At 49.1% G+C, this 18093-nt stretch overlaps 1 protein-coding gene across 1 annotated transcript; it reads left to right on the top strand.

Moving 5' to 3' along the window:
* Window positions 1–395: 395 nt before the first annotated feature.
* Window positions 396–4624, top strand: SDF2L1 (stromal cell derived factor 2 like 1). Its single transcript, XM_071445429.1, has 3 exons — window positions 396–624; window positions 1367–1563; window positions 2749–4624. Exons 1-3 carry the CDS (start codon window positions 456–458, stop codon window positions 3025–3027), a joined length of 645 nt encoding a protein of 214 aa, XP_071301530.1. The 5' UTR covers window positions 396–455; the 3' UTR covers window positions 3028–4624.
* Window positions 4625–18093: the final 13469 nt, after the last annotated feature.

Below are 18093 nucleotides of genomic sequence, written 5' to 3'. Positions count from 1 at the left end.
GCTGTGATTTTTCATGCAGCCCAGACCACGTTAGACGAGAGGGTCGCACTGACAGACCTGGCCTCTCCTCCTACGTTCTCGGCAAGGGCAAACTGCAGAGCCGTGTCAGCGCTGCCCCGGGGGTGCCCAGCAGCCGGCGGTGACACCGCTCCGGGCCCGGGGGCGGCAGCGCGGCCCCGACCGGCCCCGTGAGGGAGAGCGCCCTCAGTTCTCCTTCGCGTCCTCACACGAGGGGGGCCGCCACGCCGCGCTCTCTGATTGGCCACTCCCCTCCTTGCCGGTTCGCCGTAGCCCAATGAGAACGCGCGGCGGAGTGGAGGGGCGGGTGGGGATTGGCTGAGCGCGGCGGAGGGCGGGGCGGTCGCTGGGCCCGCGCGGGGGAGCGGAAGCGCCGCGCTGAGGGGGGCAGTGGCGGCGGGGCTGAGGGGGCGGCGGGGCCGGCCGGGTGCGGCGCGATGCGGGGCGGCCGCCGCCTCTTCCCGCTGCTGCTCCTGGCGCTGCTGCCCGGGCTGTGCCACGGCAGGGAGTCGGCGCCGGGCGCCGTGACTTGCGGCTCGGTGCTGAAACTGCTCAACACCCGCCACAGCGTACGGCTCCACTCGCATGAGGTCAAGTACGGCTCCGGTGAGCAGGGCCTGGCCGAGGAGCTGGAACATGGCGGGGCACGGGCTGTGAGGGGCCGAGGAAGCGGCGGGGTACAGGTCGTGCCTGACAGGGAAATGGCGGGGGTGGGCAGGCAGTGAGGGTGGTGGGGAAGGTGGAGGAAGTTGGAGTGTCCCGAGGTTCGTATCCCTCGTGCGGAGGGAAGCGGCAGGCCCGGGATGGGGTGTAGGGATGGGCGGGAGACACGGCAGGGACAGGGGGATGCTGAGGCCTGTGGGACAGGAAAATGTCAGGAAGATGTGTCAGCTGCTTTGTGGGCCCTGGAGCCGGGATGTGGCAGGGCTGCTTTGCCCTCTCCTGAGGTAAGCCCTGCTCTGTGTCACGGCCCTCAGCAGCACCTTCCCAGTGCCTGTTCTAGCAACGAGGATGTTGGTGTGTTGGGGAACACGAAGATCTTGATAGTATTTTTGATAAAGGTGGGATGGTGTGAATACTACCTGTCATGGATCAGATTTTTTTCCTTGTGTTCACCATGAACTTTGACAGTGTGCATCTGCTAACACATGCTGTGTTTCCCTGCTTCCATCTGAAAGATTATTTGGTACCTGCATTCCTTTTGCAGTCAGTAAATGGACTGTGAGAATTAAGCGTCTTGTAAACACGAAGGCATGACAACACTAAAGCAAATTTCTGTAGTTTTCTCATGTCTTTTGGAACTGGGGAAGCGGGATAAGTCTTGTGTCATTTAATTTTATTCAAACAGGAAGTGGGCAGCAGTCAGTGACAGGAGTTGAAGCCTCAGATGATGCCAACAGCTACTGGCGGATCCGTGGGAAGAGTGACAGCAGTTGCCAGCGTGGGACACCAGTGAAATGTGGGCAAGCCATACGACTCACCCACGTTAACACTGGGAAAAATCTGCACACTCATCACTTCCCATCACCACTCTCCAATAACCAAGTGAGTTGGTTTAAATCTTAAGCTTTTGTACAAGTAGCACATGCTATTGACAATAGTCTCTCCAGTTGCTTGGTTTTTTGGAGAATCAGGCTTGAGTACCAGCTGCCAGAAGCAGTATGTCTGTGCATATCCAGATTCAAGTATAGGCTTTTCTGCATCTTGAAATTATGTATTTCAGTTTTTGACAGAGGTAATATAGTATGTGCCAGCATTGGTATTTCACAGTACTTTTAACAAATCTGCTTTTTTTATTTTTCTGCACTGTTGCTGCTGGGAAGGCTGTTCTGAAATGTTTGGTGTTTTCTAGATGCAAGAGATTGAGTGTCTCCCTCAACATTGTGAAGATTGCTCTAGAGCCAGGCAACTAGTCATGTGTCATAACATTTGGCATTCCTATGTCCATATTCCTTGGTCATCCAGTGTATTAGTCTCAGTTGTCTTCTTGCTATCCCTATTTCATTTCACTGTTCATATTTTTCTGTCCTGCTTCCACAGGAAAACTGAGCTGCTCTTGCAATCATACTTAATTATAGTTTTGTACATATCTAGAAGAGTGTAATTTCTAACTGTAATTCAGCCCCAGAACAAATACTTCTCCAAGATGGAAAATGTCTCATAAATAATGTGGTTGTTGGAAGATTTTTGTTGTTAGTCATGTCAGGCTGTGTAGATAGGTTGTTACATTCAAACTTGGAAGCTCTGACTCTTTGTGGAAAAATTTTTCTTTCATCATGAGAAAAATGACTGAAACAATAAGGTTCAGCTCTGTGTAGGGTGTCTCAATAATCTGATTATTAAAAGTGATGGAAAAATAACATTTCAAATGAATTGTTTAAGGGAAAGATTGACTCTGAAACATTCCCTGAGTTTCATTTTTCAGTGTAGACACTTCATATATTGTCATTAAGGTAAGAATGTTCATCTGTCATTGTGGGGTTTTGTTTTGTTTGGAGCTTTTTCAGCACTTTTTGCTCAGACTACAGGTTGGAGTTTGTTGGTGCTTTGTGTTCAGATTGTCTGGTAGAACCTTACTGCTTCTGGCTTCAGTAACTGTTGACAAAGCAAAACAACAGCACTGCTTTCCCCATCCTTGTCTTTGAACTCTGCTGGGTCTGTGGTTGGTGTTTGTGTGTCCTGGAGGTGTTTGCTTACACTTTCACTTCAGGAAGCTTGTGTCTCTAACAGGAAGTAAGTGCCTTTGGGGATGATGGCGAAGGAGATGACCTGGATTTCTGGATTGTGCAGTGCAGTGGTTCTTACTGGGAGCGGGAGGATGCCGTGCGCTTCAAGCACGTGGGCACCGAGGTGTTCCTGTCCATCACGGGGGAGCAGTACGGGCACCCCATCCGAGGCCAGCGGGAGGTTCATGGCATGCCTGCTGCCAACCACCACAACTATTGGAAAGCCATGGAGGGAGTCTTCATCAAACCCAGTCTGGACCCTGCAAAACATGATGAGCTCTGAGCTGACACAGGATCCAAATCGCTTTGTTTGACTCCAGTGTTTGGAGATGTTAATCCTTGGTCTCTTCTAAGTCCTGCCTTGCCTGGGTGACTGAATTTTGTGTTACTGAAGGGCATTAGTTCATTCTAGGAATGCAGCACTTCTGTGGGGAATGGCTTCTGCCAGGTTCGGCCACTGACATTTATTTGGTGAAGTCCTTTCTGAATTTCCAAGCTTTATTGGTGAAACTAGTTCATGCATCTGTTAGGTTTTGTTGTCATTTGTTTGCTTGTTACTTTTTCTCGAATTCAAAGGAAATGGAAAAATGAAAGTAATACTTTCCTCTAGTCTCAAGTACAATAAAACTTTGTATTTTGTAATCTTTTTCCAGCTATAATTAAATATTTAGAAACTGATTTCTACATCCTAGTGAAAGAATGTTATTGATGAGGAGATGGATTGAGTGTAGAAACGGAAAAATGATTCTGAAATACGGTGGTTTTTGAATGACTTGCAGTCAGCTATTCGGTCTTTGAGTTTAAAAAAAGTATTCATTTGAAAATTGCATCCAATGTCTTATGAGAGTTTCATTCTGTATTGTATTGGAAGATTTGAAAATATTGTGTGTGTTGGAGTAAGAAGACAAAATTTTAAGAGTTTTACTTTGTCCAAGAAATTCAGATGTTCTAGTAGGGGTGGTACAGCTGATTGTCCATTGGTAAGGCTGCTCTGCTCTATGAACAGGTGCAGAAAACTGCTGCTTGCTTAATTAATATTGGAATTTTACACAGTTTCTCATGGTGTAAAGGAACAGTTGAATTTGATTTACTTCTGTGTCACTACAAGATCAGTATGACAATTTAGGTGAATAAATAGTGAGGCATACATCTATGTGGGACTTTGTATGTGTGAATCCAGAAGAGCAAAAAAAACCTGAGACAATGGTTTGGCCATGGATTTCTGACAGAGTGATATGCACTGGAGTGCTAGCAAGGAATCTTCACTGAACGAGTTAAGAATTTCTGTGTTCCTCTGTGAAAAGGAATTCATTCTTCAGTGCGTTTTTACACAGTGGTACTGGAAATACTGATTAAAATTCAAAATACCATGTATTTGTGATTTTGTCTGAAATTGAGAAGCTCACGAAATCAGTGAGGAAAGTCAGAACATTCAGGTGTTCTTGTTTCCATGTGTGAATAGTTTACTGATTACAGTGCTCGTTAGTCAATCAGTTAAAGAAGCAGGAAACTGATTTACTGCTCTTACAGCTGCAGGTGGGAGCTGCAGTGTTGGTGTTGTGTTGAGAGGGTGCAGTAGGCAGTTGAGTTCAGCTTTACAAATCCAGCAGGCTGCTCTGTGCACCTCATGCAGGAGTGCTGGCTCCAGGCTTTATTTAAGGATTTCCTGCTAGGGAAGATCTGTCCAAACCCTATGGAACAAGGAACCTCTGTAACAGCATTTCTGTGTACCTTGCCATTTTTCTTCAAAGGAAAAGGTAAGAATGTTTTTCTAGTAATTTTAGTTGCATGTGTGTATTTAAGGATTGCAGGCATTTTGGAGATTAAGTGGACTGGCTTTTGTTGTTTTGTATTAGAAATAAACTTTCCTGTGATTAATATTTCAGGTTCACTGATACTCTTGACTAATTGGTACTGAGGTTATAGCTATAAAAGGATAACTGTTTAAAAACAAAACAAACCTGCATAAACAAGCTTTTCCTTACGAAGGAGAGCTTTTCTTTTGAAGGTGTTGTATACATAAACACAAGAAATGTGATGGCATTTGACAGGAGGAAGAAAGTCTTGACAATCAGCTCTCTGAGTTCACTAAGAGCTAAAATTCTTTGTGCCTACACCAATGGCTTAGTGTTTGTGCACCTGTGGAATACTGAATTGGCTGAGAAGGGGCAGAGCTGTGGGGCTCATCTCAGTCTGTGTGCCAGGTATTATCCCCACCCAATGATGGTCTGTGCCTGGATGTTTCTGACCCTGGCAAAGGTGGCTTTCAGTCTTATTTATTATGCTTGAGTGGGATCTCACTGGACCTTTGGCTTTCTGTTCTGGATTTGAACCAAATTGGTTTGGTGAGGCTGTGAAAAAACTGACTTTTAGTCATTATTGCTTACTTTCTTATGTTCTGTTTTGAAAAATATTTGTGCCTTTTGTTCCTAAAGAACCAAGCTGCCACACACAAATACACCCATGACTGCCTTATTTAAAGACATGTTCGACAATATTCCTGTGAGCTGAGTTTCCTCCACTTCTGATTCTGACCAAAGTGTAGAAGTTGCTTAGACTTAATATTTCACTTGGGTGTGTGTCACAATAGTTGGGGGGGATTTTGTTTGGTTGGGATTTTTCCCCCAATTTTTATCCCTGAGTGGTGGTCTGAAGGACTCTCAAATAAGGCTGTTTGAAGTACATCTTACTTTGGGAAGGTGTAATATAGTGCATCAAGAACTATTGGTACCCCTAGCGTGCTGAATTCTGGCTACAAAAGTCATGTAATGTAGGAAGTGCAAAAATTATAGCTATGAAAAATGATAGCTTGTGCTCCTTTGCAAGTACTGAGATTTCAGAGTGTGATTCAGGTGTTTTTATTTACTTTGGCTGCTTATAATTCAACTTTTCAGTCCTGCCCCCATGGGTGAGGATTAGAGACTTGGAGAATCTGTTTTTGTATGGCTGTGTGGAGATGTTTGTTTTCCATGTGATTTTACTGTCTGCCTAAAGCTGTTGGGGCTCTAGGGTAAAACATGAAATACTGAGAGATGTAGATATAAAAGTTGGGAATTCTGTTTTGTTTCTTTATTTTCCTTTATTTTAAAATGATACATTTTATACCTCCTGTCAAAATTCTTTGTATGCTTCAAGGTTAAATGAAACCAGTTTATTTTGTCTTCTGATGCTAGCAGAAAATAATCCTCTCAAATAAGAAAGAACAGGTGCTTTCCTGTTTCTCACATTTTACTACAAGAACTCTCTGAAAAGGTGCACCAATGTTGCTTTGTACTCCTCCTTTAAGAAACCCGAAAGGCTTTTTGGGAAAGAATTAGAAGGATCTGTATTTATAATTGTTCTCAGCGGGAATAGTTGCTAGTCAGTCTTTGAAATCTGTCAAATAGTGCATTTTACACATACTTATATATCTAGTTCAATATGAAATGACAAAGAGTTCCTTAGATATGTTAATTTCTAGGCAAGTGTGTGCCTACAGATATTTTTCCTCTATTTCTGGAAGCTCTTTAAAGCTCTGTACAACTGCTCTGCATATGAACGCTTGCCACACACTTTGACTTTTTAGTCAGGATGAATGAAACCTGGGTTTAGTTCTTCCAGTGTGCTGGGAGGGATGTGTTGCTCATTGATTCTTCATTCTGAATGTTGAGGCTAAATATAAACCAGTGTTTGTATTTAAATGGTATAACCATAATTTAATTTATTGTGTTTAGGAATACTAATTGGGTATATCTGTTCTTATTAGGTTAAATTAGCATATCTTTCTAAGAGGAAAAAATACAGTCAAAACAAGCCTGTAACAATGAATCTTCCTCAGCAGTATTTGTAAGCCTGTTCGTTTTGCTGAATCTTCTCTGTCTTCTGCCTGCCTTCCCCAGCTCTGGAGCAGAGGCTGACACTGTAGATGCTCCACATTTCACACCTGGCCTAGGCAGAGGCTGAACTGTGGCAGTGTCCTCTTCCAGCAGCAGCATCCTGCTGGTGTCTGACTCCCTGCCTGGCATCCTTGCTGCCTCTTTGCTAAATTCCCTGCTGGCAGCTGAGAGCCTGTCAGAGCTTTGAGTATGTAGGGTGTCTGATGCTAATGCTGCTTTCCTAATTTTGAGTTTGCATCTGTGCCCTTTTGGTTTTGCAATTTTCTCTTTAAAAATGTCTCCTGTAATCCAGCCCTGGGCCACCAATCAATTATCTTTGATAATTAATTGCTTCATAACATGGCTGTTTCATCAGCTGCCTTTCAGGAACTCGTGTTTGGGGATACAAGACAGCACTTGTGGTTGTATCATTTAGCTTTTTAAGGAAGCAAGAAAAGAAGTTAAACAGGAATATTTGAAGCTAAGGAAATGCTTTCCTTCTTCACTGTGCTTGGTTCTGTCCGGTGGGGTAGGAAACACAGGGCATGGTTTTCTTCCTCAAGGAAGAATGAAACATTCAACCTTACCACCCTGGAGTTATGTAGGAAACACAAGGCAATTTGAACATTACCTTAGGGTTTGTTATGCATGCAGGTCACAAACAGTAATAAACTTTAAGCATTTTGAAAAACCTTAGGAACCTAAAGGAGGAAGTATTTCATACCTCTTCCTTTTCCTTCCAGGGATATTCAAAGCATCTTAGTGCTCCCATGGTTATAAATTCTTTGGTAGGGTGTGCGGTATTTACACATAATAATTCTTATTTTCTGTGCAAAAGAGGGAAACCCAGCATTAGCTCCTTCTCATCTGTTACCTGAATCAAACTTGCTGTAATTGCAGTAATGCATGGAAATTGATTGAGACATGGTCAGCCGATTCCTGTGAGGACAGTACTGGTTTATTTTGGGTGTATATGAGCAAGGAGGGAATGTAGGGAGCACCTTGAAAAGTAGACTTCAGCAGCTACACTGTTCAATACTTCTTTCTATTTAAATTGCATAAAATTGAACTGATTATAAAAGCCTTTTTACTATATTTGGTATTGTGCTAATTCTAAATTAGCATCAAGTTCACAGTGAAATCCTGTGATAGCTCTGAGACTGATTCAAGCTGCTGTTCTGTGAGGGATTCATCTGTCTCCTGTCCTTTGTGAAAATGGTGTCCTGCTTCATTAGGATAAGTGTTAGAAGCTGTGTGACATCTCCAGGGTCTCAAACCTTTATGAAACACATTACAAATTAATCAGAATGTGTACAAGATGTAAAGCTGTGTAATTACTTCCTATGTGCTTTTTATTAATTGTAAAAATAATGTGTGGATGCTGGCTTTGGAGGACTGTTTAGCTTTGGCTCAGATTTGTGGCTCTTTGCTTGATCCTCGTGGTGGTTATGATTTATCCACCTCGGCTTCTGAGTACTAATAATTAGTATAAGTGTGTGCTGTACTGAAAATCGAAGTAGGTGGGGTGAATCTAAGTGCAACTCAAACCACAGCTGAACATAATACGCAGTAGGTGCCCGATGTTATTTTTCTTCTGCTGATGCCCTCACAACCCCATCTCTGCCTGGGAGGGCGGGCTGACTTCAGCCTGGCTTGGCCGGTGCCCGCAGACAGCCCCTACACGAGAGTTCTCTTCTGTTCGCTTAAATGCTGGTGGCTCCCCTGTCCTGCCAAGGGAGCAGCCCTGTGGGTGAGCCGTATAAAAACTTGCGTGGGGTGGATGCGGGCAGGGCCGTTCAGAGGTGCAAGGGGCGGGCGCGTGTGGCTCTCTCGGTGCCGGAGCCGCGGCCGCTAGTCAGCGCTGCTCCCCCGCCTGCCTGCCTGCCTGCCTGCCTGCGAGCCGTGTGCCTCTGGCAGCCCGGCAGGGTTTCAGCAGCGCAGCTTTGATCGCCGCAGATTTATACTCTTCGGGGGGAAACAAATAACATCCGCTTCCCCCGCGTTACACTGCTAAGGCGATCAGCTGCTGCAAGACCGCCCGTGCGGCCGTGCCTCCTTAGGTGCGCTCTGCCAAGTCATGTTCTGCTCGGTTATTAGAAGGGAAGTTTAAAACATTAGCATAAGCTCTGAAGCGGTGCTTCAAGCGTTTCTGTTTACTATTTTTCTTTAGGATCGTTGAAGTGCGGCCAAGGATGAAGTCTGTTTGCTTACAGTGTACATTTAAGGCAATTATCTGTATTGTAAAATTAAATACCGGGTTGTGCTCGGTGGGGGAAGAAAACGCACAAAAGGATCGTTAAAAAGGGAGCTCTCCTTGTCCTGTCATGTACAAAAAAAAAAAAAAAAAAAAAAGCATTACATTTCGCAAGATCTCGACAGTAAAAGCTAAAACGAAACGATCTGTTCCTAACTAGAATAGGCTGCGCGTCAGTGGTGGTTACAGGAACACCTCTTATCCCTAACGTAGCTCACCTGGCTCTCCTCGGCTCTTGCTGGACCGCTTCCCCTGGAGCAGATCCTGTGCCATCCGCCGAGGATTCCCCTTTGGCATGAGGAGGAAAGCCGAGCTGCCATCTCTTACCGACACGGTATCGGTTTGCGAGCCGCTGCGAGACTTCTCCCAGCCATCCTGCGAGGATGCAGCTCCCGCTGGCTTCGTGGGTCACCCACATCGCGCCCCACCAGCCGTCCTCAGTGGGGACAGCAAGCGGCGGGTCCAGCTCCCCTTCCTACCCGCGCAGTTATTGCCGAGGGCTTTGTTCACGTGCCAAAATAACGTATTTTTTTTTCCCTGCGTGTCTGCCTGGCGGTGCAATTTGGGTTTCTCAGCATCCGCCGCCTGCCGATATTCTTTCATTTCTTTCATGTCTAGCGGAAAGATGCTCTCGCACAGGAGCCTTCAGGGATTCCGGGTACCAGTATTTGCGTGCCAGCCGCTGCTAACGGCGATCCTCGGGAGCTGGCAGGAGACCCTCATTCTCGTAGCGGAATTGTTCTCACGGCTCACTCTACCCCTATCCCTCTGCTCTCTGCCGGGCACGATCGGCGTCTCTTTATTCAGCCTCGCCCGCCGCAGCGGGGCGTGGAGGGAGCGGGGAGGTCCCACGGTGTGCGCCGGCCCCAGCGGAGCCCCCGGCTGCGGGCAGAGCCCGGGCCCCGGCAGAGCCTGGGCGGGCGCGGCTCCCATGGAAGGAAGAGCTGGGTGCGGCAGTGCTTGGCCGCAGGGCCGAGCCCAGGGACAGGACTGCGTTGGGCAGAGCCTGTGTCCGATGGGTCAGCAAAGAGGGCGATTCCTCCGCTGCCTTCACCCGACTTCCTCTGGCCAGGCGGCAAGTTTAAAGCCCAGTAGCTCGAGAGCCCAAAAGGCTGCAAAAGCGAATCGTTGTGCCTTCTTGTGCCGAGAAAACACAGCGGCGACTCAGTACCTGCCCGGGAGAGGGAGCTGACAGGCTCACGGGGGCCCTGAGTTCTTAACCCGCATCAAGGACGCCCGGAGGCCTTCGTGCTCTAGGGGTGTTCTAATCGTGCTTTTATACGGCTTGTGAGAGGGCTTCCGGCCCTGTCCGGTTGCTGACACTGAGAGAAACACGCCGTAATGCATTCTCAGCAGTTCCCATCCTAGTACAAACCCATCTAGCTCGGTAGCTGGCTTCGGCGGGCACACGGAAGGTGATGTGGGAAAATAACCACATAGGCACTTGTTTAATCACCTGTCTACTCCGCTTGTATCCTCCCTGCTTGTTCAAAACGGGAAGGATCATGACGCGTGCCAGCAATATCTTACACTGGGCTAGCGTTGAGTGTGCTTGTGACTCCATTGCCGAAGGAAAAAAAATACAGTGCTCTTATAGCATTAAACCTGGGCGGGTAAAACAGACCTCGAGAAGTGCAGAATGCAAGGCTTCTCCTGAAATTGCACCCAAGGGAGCACCATCTGCTCTCTCTTGCAAATATTATACTTTTGAACACATTACTTCTGCCTTTGCTGGGTGAGGATGTGCAGATGATTATAGTCGAGCTGCAGGCAATTTTCTATAAAGCTGCACAGCAAAACACGTTTATGTTGTGCTGCGTTTCCTCAGCAATACAAACCCACGGTGAGATTGGCTCTCAGTCGAGCTTAGAGACTTCAGTCTCAAGGGCAAAATAGTTTAAAATGTTAAAATATTTGTCTCTCTCTATGTGCTCTGTTTTCCCTCATGATACGGGAGGCTGTTTATTGTGAGCAATTAACTGAAATCTTGCTTAAGAAATCCCAGCAGCCTCGGAGCCCCTCGGTCTCGGCTCTGGGGGAAATGGTGCTTCGTGACGCCCCTTAGGAAAACTGCCATTCCCAGGGGTAAAGCCGGGCGCCGGAGAACAGGAGGGATGCTGCTCGGCAAAGGGCGGGGAGGGGCGATCCGACCGGCGGGAACACGTTCTGTCTTTAAGGGGTAAATTCGCAGCTGGGAGGGCACAACTTCCCTCCCCCCCACTCAAAAAGGTAGGGGTACTTGTGATTTTTTTGGAAGCGGCAGCTGGAGTTGAAGGGACACCGCCCTCCGGGAGAGCAGGAGTGGGTGGCAGAGAAAACCCTGAGAACGCTCCTAAGATTGGAAATTTGACATAGCAGCTTTTTTCGGCTTCCTCCCCAGCGACACCCGAAAGCCGAGCCGGGGAGCGATGAACCCCTCAACTCTTGTTCTGCTGGGACGGGGAGGGGGGTCCCGAATTTGGGGAACATCAGAACCAAGTGAATGTGCGTGTCAGTGGCGGAGAACGAGGCTTTCCGAGCCCGGCGGTGCCCAGCAGGGCAGGGGCGGGGGCTGCGAGGGGCAGGGCGCAGGCGTGGAACGGACGTACAATGGGAGCTGGCCAGGGGAGGGTGGTTCAGCATCCTCAGCACGAACCTGCAGCCGGGGCGGCTCCTGCTCTGCCCACAGCACGCTCCTGGTTGGGACCCCGCGGCGGAGCTCCCACTGCCGGGGCACCGACCCCACCGGGGAGGAGATGCTGCGCGGGGCGGCGCTGGGAAGGCTGGTGCTGAATGGGATGCTACATTAAAAGATGCTTTGAAGGGAAGATAACAATAAATGCCGAATGTCGCTTTTCTTTCCAACCTGCTTTCTGTGCTCTTCTGCATAGGAAAGTTGCCCGGTCTAGATTGTTCTTGTCAGAAAACCACCTTAACACTAGATCATATTTTCTTATATCTGGTGCCTTAAGAAACCGAAGGAGAAGTGATTGTTGTTCAGTCTGAGACACTGTGGTTTATACTGAAAGAATTCCTTAGTACTTAACCTAAAATAAAATTCCATCCTCATAAAGTGTTAGCTAAAGTCCAGGGATCTTTTGGAATGAATAGGTAGAGCTATGCTTAAGGTACTGAACTGGAACTGATGAGCAGTACTCAGTTTGTAGCTGCAGAACTGAGTGATCCCAAAAACGTGTCGGTGCTTTTTCGTCCCATCTGGAAGAGAAAATGATAGGTTTTCTTTGCCTTGTCTGTGAGCAGTGCTCTGGGTTCCGGGGCAGGTGTCCAAGAAGCCAGCATGGAGACTGGGTGACATGCCCAGGGCTGCCCAGGTGAATCCCTGCCCTCCCCAATATCCTTCTCCCGCAGCCGCGCAGAGCGGTGGAAGATCACCCGCTGCTTGTGTGCTGTGGGCTGCTCGGAGCAGGTTAAAATGGCGACGGCCACCCTGTCCCTCGAAGGCAGGGACTTCTGTCTGTCCCTGTCCGGCTGTGCAGGGGCTGTGGGGTGTTGGGGTGTTCGGGCACGGCCCGAGGGAGGCTGGGTGTTCTGCCGGGAGCCAGCCCCTCTTTGGCCCGGGCTGCTGTGGCTCCTGCTCCTTCTCCTCCCGGTGCTTTCGCCGCCGGGACTGACCGGCTGCAGGTGGGAGACTCTCACTCACTTCTTGGAGGGAAATGCGGTGAAGCAGTGCGGGGGCTCACCCTCAAGCTCCCCGGTGGGCCCGGGAGGTGCTTTCCCGACGGCACGGTCGGAGCAGCAGCAGGCTCCCTCCAGGCTGGTCTCCGGGGCATTTATGTGCCTCAGTGGATTTAAATTGAATAGAGAAGAGCCAGGAAAGGACGTTCTTGGATGTCGGGCAGAGGTATTTTGGGCAGAGATAATCGGAAATGTGTGACTAAATAGCCTGAGCAATACTTAGTCCTGCTGTGTCGTCCCCCCTCCCCCTCCAAATTTATGTTTATTGTGTGCCCCTAAGTTAATTAAAAAAATTCAAGACGTTTATGTCGAGAAGTGGTTTTAGGCGGTGTCCCCTTTGGCCCCGCTTTGAGCCTGTCCTCCCCGTCTCTGCTAGGACTGGCGGACGTGACTTTTCGCGTCAGCCTTCCACGGAGGGGAAGGCAGTGGCTTCAAGCACACCTTCCCCGACGGAAGGGGGCCGCCCTCTGCCTCCCTATGTCACGGGGTGGGGGGGAAGATCCTCAGGCTTGACGCCTTCCTTTTGGTCGGAGCCTGCGAACAAAGCGGCGGCACCGACTGTCAGCGGGGTCCTCTCATGAGCCGGAGGCCCTGGGACCCCCCAAACCATCGCTTTGCGGGGCCCGGTTCACCCGGCAGCAGCTGTGGGGCTCAGCCGGCTGCGGTGCACCGGCCTTTGCCGAGCACCGAAAATGAGCCCCCGGCACCGAAACCCTTTATTCCTGCCGGCGGCAGCGCGTCCGGGGCTGCCCGTGCCGCTCGCCGGCCGCACGGTGCTCGTCGGGGCAGCGGGGCCCGGGGACCCTCCCCCGGCCCGGGGAGCCGCTCCGCCCCCGGACGGGGAAGGCAGCCTGGGGCTTTACCCCAGCCGCTGTAGTGCCGAGACCCATTCATTCAGATGGCTTTAAAGAAGACCCCTTACCCCACTGTCTTCCATAATACATGGTGCAAGTGGAAAACAGTTCGGCTTCGCTTCTCCCGATTTAAGTATTATCCAGATTCTCCCGCCCCTAATTAAATTATCTCCTGCTTTTTTTTTTTTTTTTTTTTTTTTTTTTTTAATGTGTGTGAGATTTCGAGGGATGGGGAGGAGATTGGTCGTTGTTTAAGTTTTCTTCCTGTAAAAATTTACCTTTCAGTAAGGTTGTCTGTGCATGAACAGGGAAATGAGGGGGAGAAGGGATCTGATCAGAGAATTCAGAAATATATTCAACAAAAACTACTCTTTCACTTGCTCCAAACACTGCTATAAATGTCCTAAGTTAATCACTTGGTGTTTGGGGATAGCCAGCGAGAAATCCTTAGCTTTGCTCCTTCTTGGAGCTTGCACATGAAGGTGACCTCCATACTTCTTCTCTAGGGTTGGTGAGAGACCCCCTTTTCCTTAAGAATGGGAAGTTTATCATTTTCTCCTCTCAGAACACAGCCTCCCTTTTGTCTGAATTTTTCAAAATAATTGAGAGATGTGTAAAAGGTGTATCCACTGTGAAAAGAAAACCAAATAACAGAATCTTATGCTGGAGGGCTGTGTAAACTCAGATGGCCATCACCCCAACCTTGTTCTGAAAAATGACAGGAATTCACAGTGGTGGAACAAACCAGTTTGTTTCTAGCACAGTGTGATGGTGGCTTTTGTAGTTAGTGTAACTCCCCATAGATTTTAATTGGGCAAACTGCTCACAAAGACATAGTGGCTCCTGACAAAGGTGTTACTTGTTAATATATCAGTGTTTGAGGAAGGCAGGGCTCTGATATTTGCAGTAGTAGCAGGATGACTCTATAAAATATTTGACTTATTGCATTCATGAAAAATGATACATTCAAGTTTGCACCATAACAGCAGCTTATCCCTGTCATCTGATTACTGTGTGTCTCAAGATGGTTAAAAGGTTCATCTCCCAGGTGAGTGAGTAAGCAGGAATTTTACAGAGTCAGTGTCTGATGCTGAGCCCAGGAACTGTACCTGGTTTCATGCAGTGCCACAAAGACTATTTTGGTTTGCCCCAAGGAACTTCCATTCTCAATTAGCCACCCACCCGCTGTTCTGCTAGTTCCTTATGGCAGAGATCCTGCCCATGGAGCTTCTGGTGACAATACACTAAAGACAAGAGCACTGTTTTAAAGCTCTGATGCTTTGAGACTTTTCTTCCCATCTGTTCACTTCTGAGCAGAGGGATGCATCCTTTGCAAGAATGCAGGGCTGCTAGATCCAAGCTTTGCCTGGGGAAGCTTTCCATTCCCAGGAAGGGTTTAGCTGGAGTCTCAGAAGTTGTGTACAGATTTAGCCAGGCTTCAGCTGAAAAGCTGGATAGATAATGCCATTGTCAAACCTCCAGTGGAGCAGTTTGGCCACCTGCTACTCCCTTTGGATGGAAACAGGATGTTTACTGGAGGGCTTTTCAGGAGGGAATGTACTTTCAGGTGCCCCATCTGAACAGGTTTCTCTGAAGGACTTAGCAGTGTATACCTTTTTTCCTGACCAATTGCAGCTACGATTTAGATTATTTTTTTTACCTGCTTCATCCTCTTTCTTAGCACTTAGTTTGTTGTAATTGCTGGAACACGTCCTGCTCAGTCGTGCTGAAATGAATTCTGAGGACTGGATGTGGAGCAGTGGCAGGATATGGCCCTAAAGCCCAGCTGTTTGTGCTTCCTGCAGGGAAGTGGCTGTCTATGGCAGCCCTTCTAGAGGCAATGTACACCCTCTGCTGCAGTGCAGTGAGTGCAGTGCAGACCAGCAGATCTAGGGGAAAAAATTCTATTGTGCCTTGGTTTTCGGCAAATATGCTATGAGCTACCTAGTGGTATTAGGTCTAATCATAGGCCTCAAGGCTGTGGCTGGATTTATGTTGATCACTTTAAAACAAATCTCACAGATATATTTAGTAGAAGAATGTGTAAAATCCCAACCCCCAAATGGTATTATGTAACCAATACAGTATTTAAGTGCCCCCTGTGTAAACTAAGTGAAAAGCCTGCTGTTTGCTTTCTTTGCCTCTGTTGTGTATTGGTCAAGCGAAGCCGGGTGCTCTGTTTGCTGTTCTGATTACTATTTTAAAAGGAAAGATCCATAGGATCATGTTATCCAGAATTTGAAAAAGAGTTAAAGCCCTCTCACTGGGCTTAAGAGAGGGGTCTGGGGCTGAGTGAGAGCCCTCTCGTGGGCTACCCAGGGGTGTCTATTGCCAGGGGAGCTTGTGCCATTTGAAAGCACACATCAAGGATACAGCCCTGCACAATGTACTTTGTCTCTTTATTTTGGCATGTGTGGTGCAGCCGTTGTCAGTGGCCTCTGCAATCTCAGCCACAGGGTTCAGCTGAGCTCAGCAAAGATGAAGATGTGTTAGTGTAGGGTCAAGGAGATGGTGGGAGCTAGTGGGACAGCTGGGAATGTTACTGCTGCTACATCTAGAGCTGATATCTGGTGGAAACAAGAGGTGGATTTCCTCTTGCTTTGAACCAAGAGGACTTTGTAGGCTTTCCCCCTAATTTACTGTTATTGATCTGCCATCAGCTCCTTGCCCAGTTAAATCCTTTATTCAAGGTGCTGGATCTTAGGAGCACAGTGGTTTCCCATTATTGTTATAATCTTTTGCCAAAGAGAGATTCCCCCTTCTCAGTAATGCACCAAAGTGGAAGTAATCGCTCTTTTTTCTTCTTGCATTTGTCCTTTCCTGTTTCATTCACCGATTGAAAAATGGCTAAAGAGCAGCCCCATTTCACCTCCCCTTTTCCCTGATTGACTCAGCAGCTCCTGGGACAGAGAGAGGAAAGGGGCCTCGAGGTCACAACCTTCACAATCTTCAAAGCCCCTGCCGCTTCCAGCAGCTGTCACAGCTCTCACTGACCATATCCCCAGAAGGTCAGCAAAAAAATAAACACTGGGGCCCGACAGGTCCCCTTCTCATGCAAACTGGCCATTTCCCTCCCCAGCTCCCATTCCATGCATAGATTACACATTGGAGACCCCCTTGGATTTGCACAGAGCTATGCAAGAGCAAAATGCCACAGAAAATAAAAGCAGAAGGGCTTCCTGGGCAGGCAGGGTGGGAAAAAGAAAAGCAGCTTCCTGAGCTCTCCATGCCCACCCACAGGCTGCTGCAGCCATTTTGTGTGCGCAAAGCCTGAAGGTGAAGCTGGGGAGGGGGCTGACTTTTCCCTGGGAGAAAGACTGCAGGGAAGGATTCAGCTTTTGTATCTGCTTGTGCATGTGAGAACCCAAAAGAAATAGGAAATTAAGCATAGACTGTAAAAACCTTTTCATCAGGATTAGATTGCATCCCTCTCTAACAGCTAGCCTGCTTTCTGAACTCACCTTCTTCTGCAAAAAGTCATGATGAAGCAGAAATAGTGCTAGGGAGAAGCACAGGTTCAAAAGGCCAGAGCAGGAAGGTCCTTTGCTAAGGAAATACCCCTCCCTAGCCCTCTTTTATAGAAGTATCCATTTCACCATCACCACTAATAATCAAAGGGCTATTTCCTGGCCTTCCCAGAGGCAAAGCACTGTTCTCATCTCCATTATTGCAAACCCTTCCCCTCCCGCCCCACATTCACTTCCCTACCCGTGCTCTCCCATGGCTGAACCCAGCACTAGGGCACGACTGGAGTTTTTCAGGCTCCACAGTGAAGGAAGACGCTCGTTTCCTATTCGCATTTTCGGCCTTTCCCCACAAGACCAAACGGGTGAGCAGCACACAGGATGGCAGGGCAAAAACTCGTCGCGGGGATTTTTATCAGCGAGGGGCTGCCAGGGAGGCAGGAGGGGCTGCTGACCTGCAAGAAAGCCCCCAGGAAGAAAAGGCAGGGACAGGGGACTCGGGGTCACTTTTATTTATTTGGTGTTGGCCGGGTACAGCAGAGGGGCTGCCCCAGGCCCCGCGGAGCGCGGCCGGGGCCGGCGGGGCGGGAAGCGGTGGCGGGCCCGGGGCAAGCGGTGCGCGGAGCCGCTCACCTTGTCCTGCCCCTGCGCGCACGCTCCCCGCCGCTGCGTGTTTAAACAAAGAAAGTTGCACAACCAAAGTCCGTCCGTCAGTGTCGTGTGTATCCCCTCCGCCCCGTTAAGGTGGCTCTCGGGTGCGGCGGGACGTCCCCGTCCCCGCGCGCTGTCACCGGCTCGTCCCCGGCTCTCGGCGCTCCCCGGCGCACTGACGCCCTTTCATTATTGCACTGCTCGCTGCGACCGTGACAGTAGTGCAACAGGGAAAGAGGGGCAGCCCGGCCGGTGGTCCCAGCGCTGGCACAGCAGCTGCGGCGGCTGCCGGGCTGGGGGCACAGGGGGAGAGCCCGAGTGGGGTGGGAAGATCCTGGCTTTGTCCCCGAGCTGCCCGCCTCCCATTGGAATGATGCTAGGGGCAGCTCGGGGCGGGGGGAGTTAAACCGAGGGTAGCGGCAGCCGTACAAGGGGGAGGCAGCGGGCACGGCCCCGTAGGATGGCTCCGGACCCTGCCCCGTACCCCGCCGCCCCGGGGAGACGCGCGGCAGCGGCCCCGCGGCAGCTCCGCCGCGCCCTGATCCGGCCCTCAGTCCCCTCCCACCACCCCTTTCCCTGGGCCCCTGAGGTCCCGAA

The sequence above is a fragment of the Agelaius tricolor genome, unplaced genomic scaffold (assembly GCF_023055355.1).
Source record: "Agelaius tricolor isolate 1412-34295 unplaced genomic scaffold, bAgeTri1.0.p SCAF_20, whole genome shotgun sequence".
In the NCBI taxonomy this organism is placed as follows: domain Eukaryota; kingdom Metazoa; phylum Chordata; class Aves; order Passeriformes; family Icteridae; genus Agelaius; species Agelaius tricolor.
Note: the sequence above shows the minus strand (reverse complement) of the source record. Positions and strands in the feature narration are given on the sequence as shown.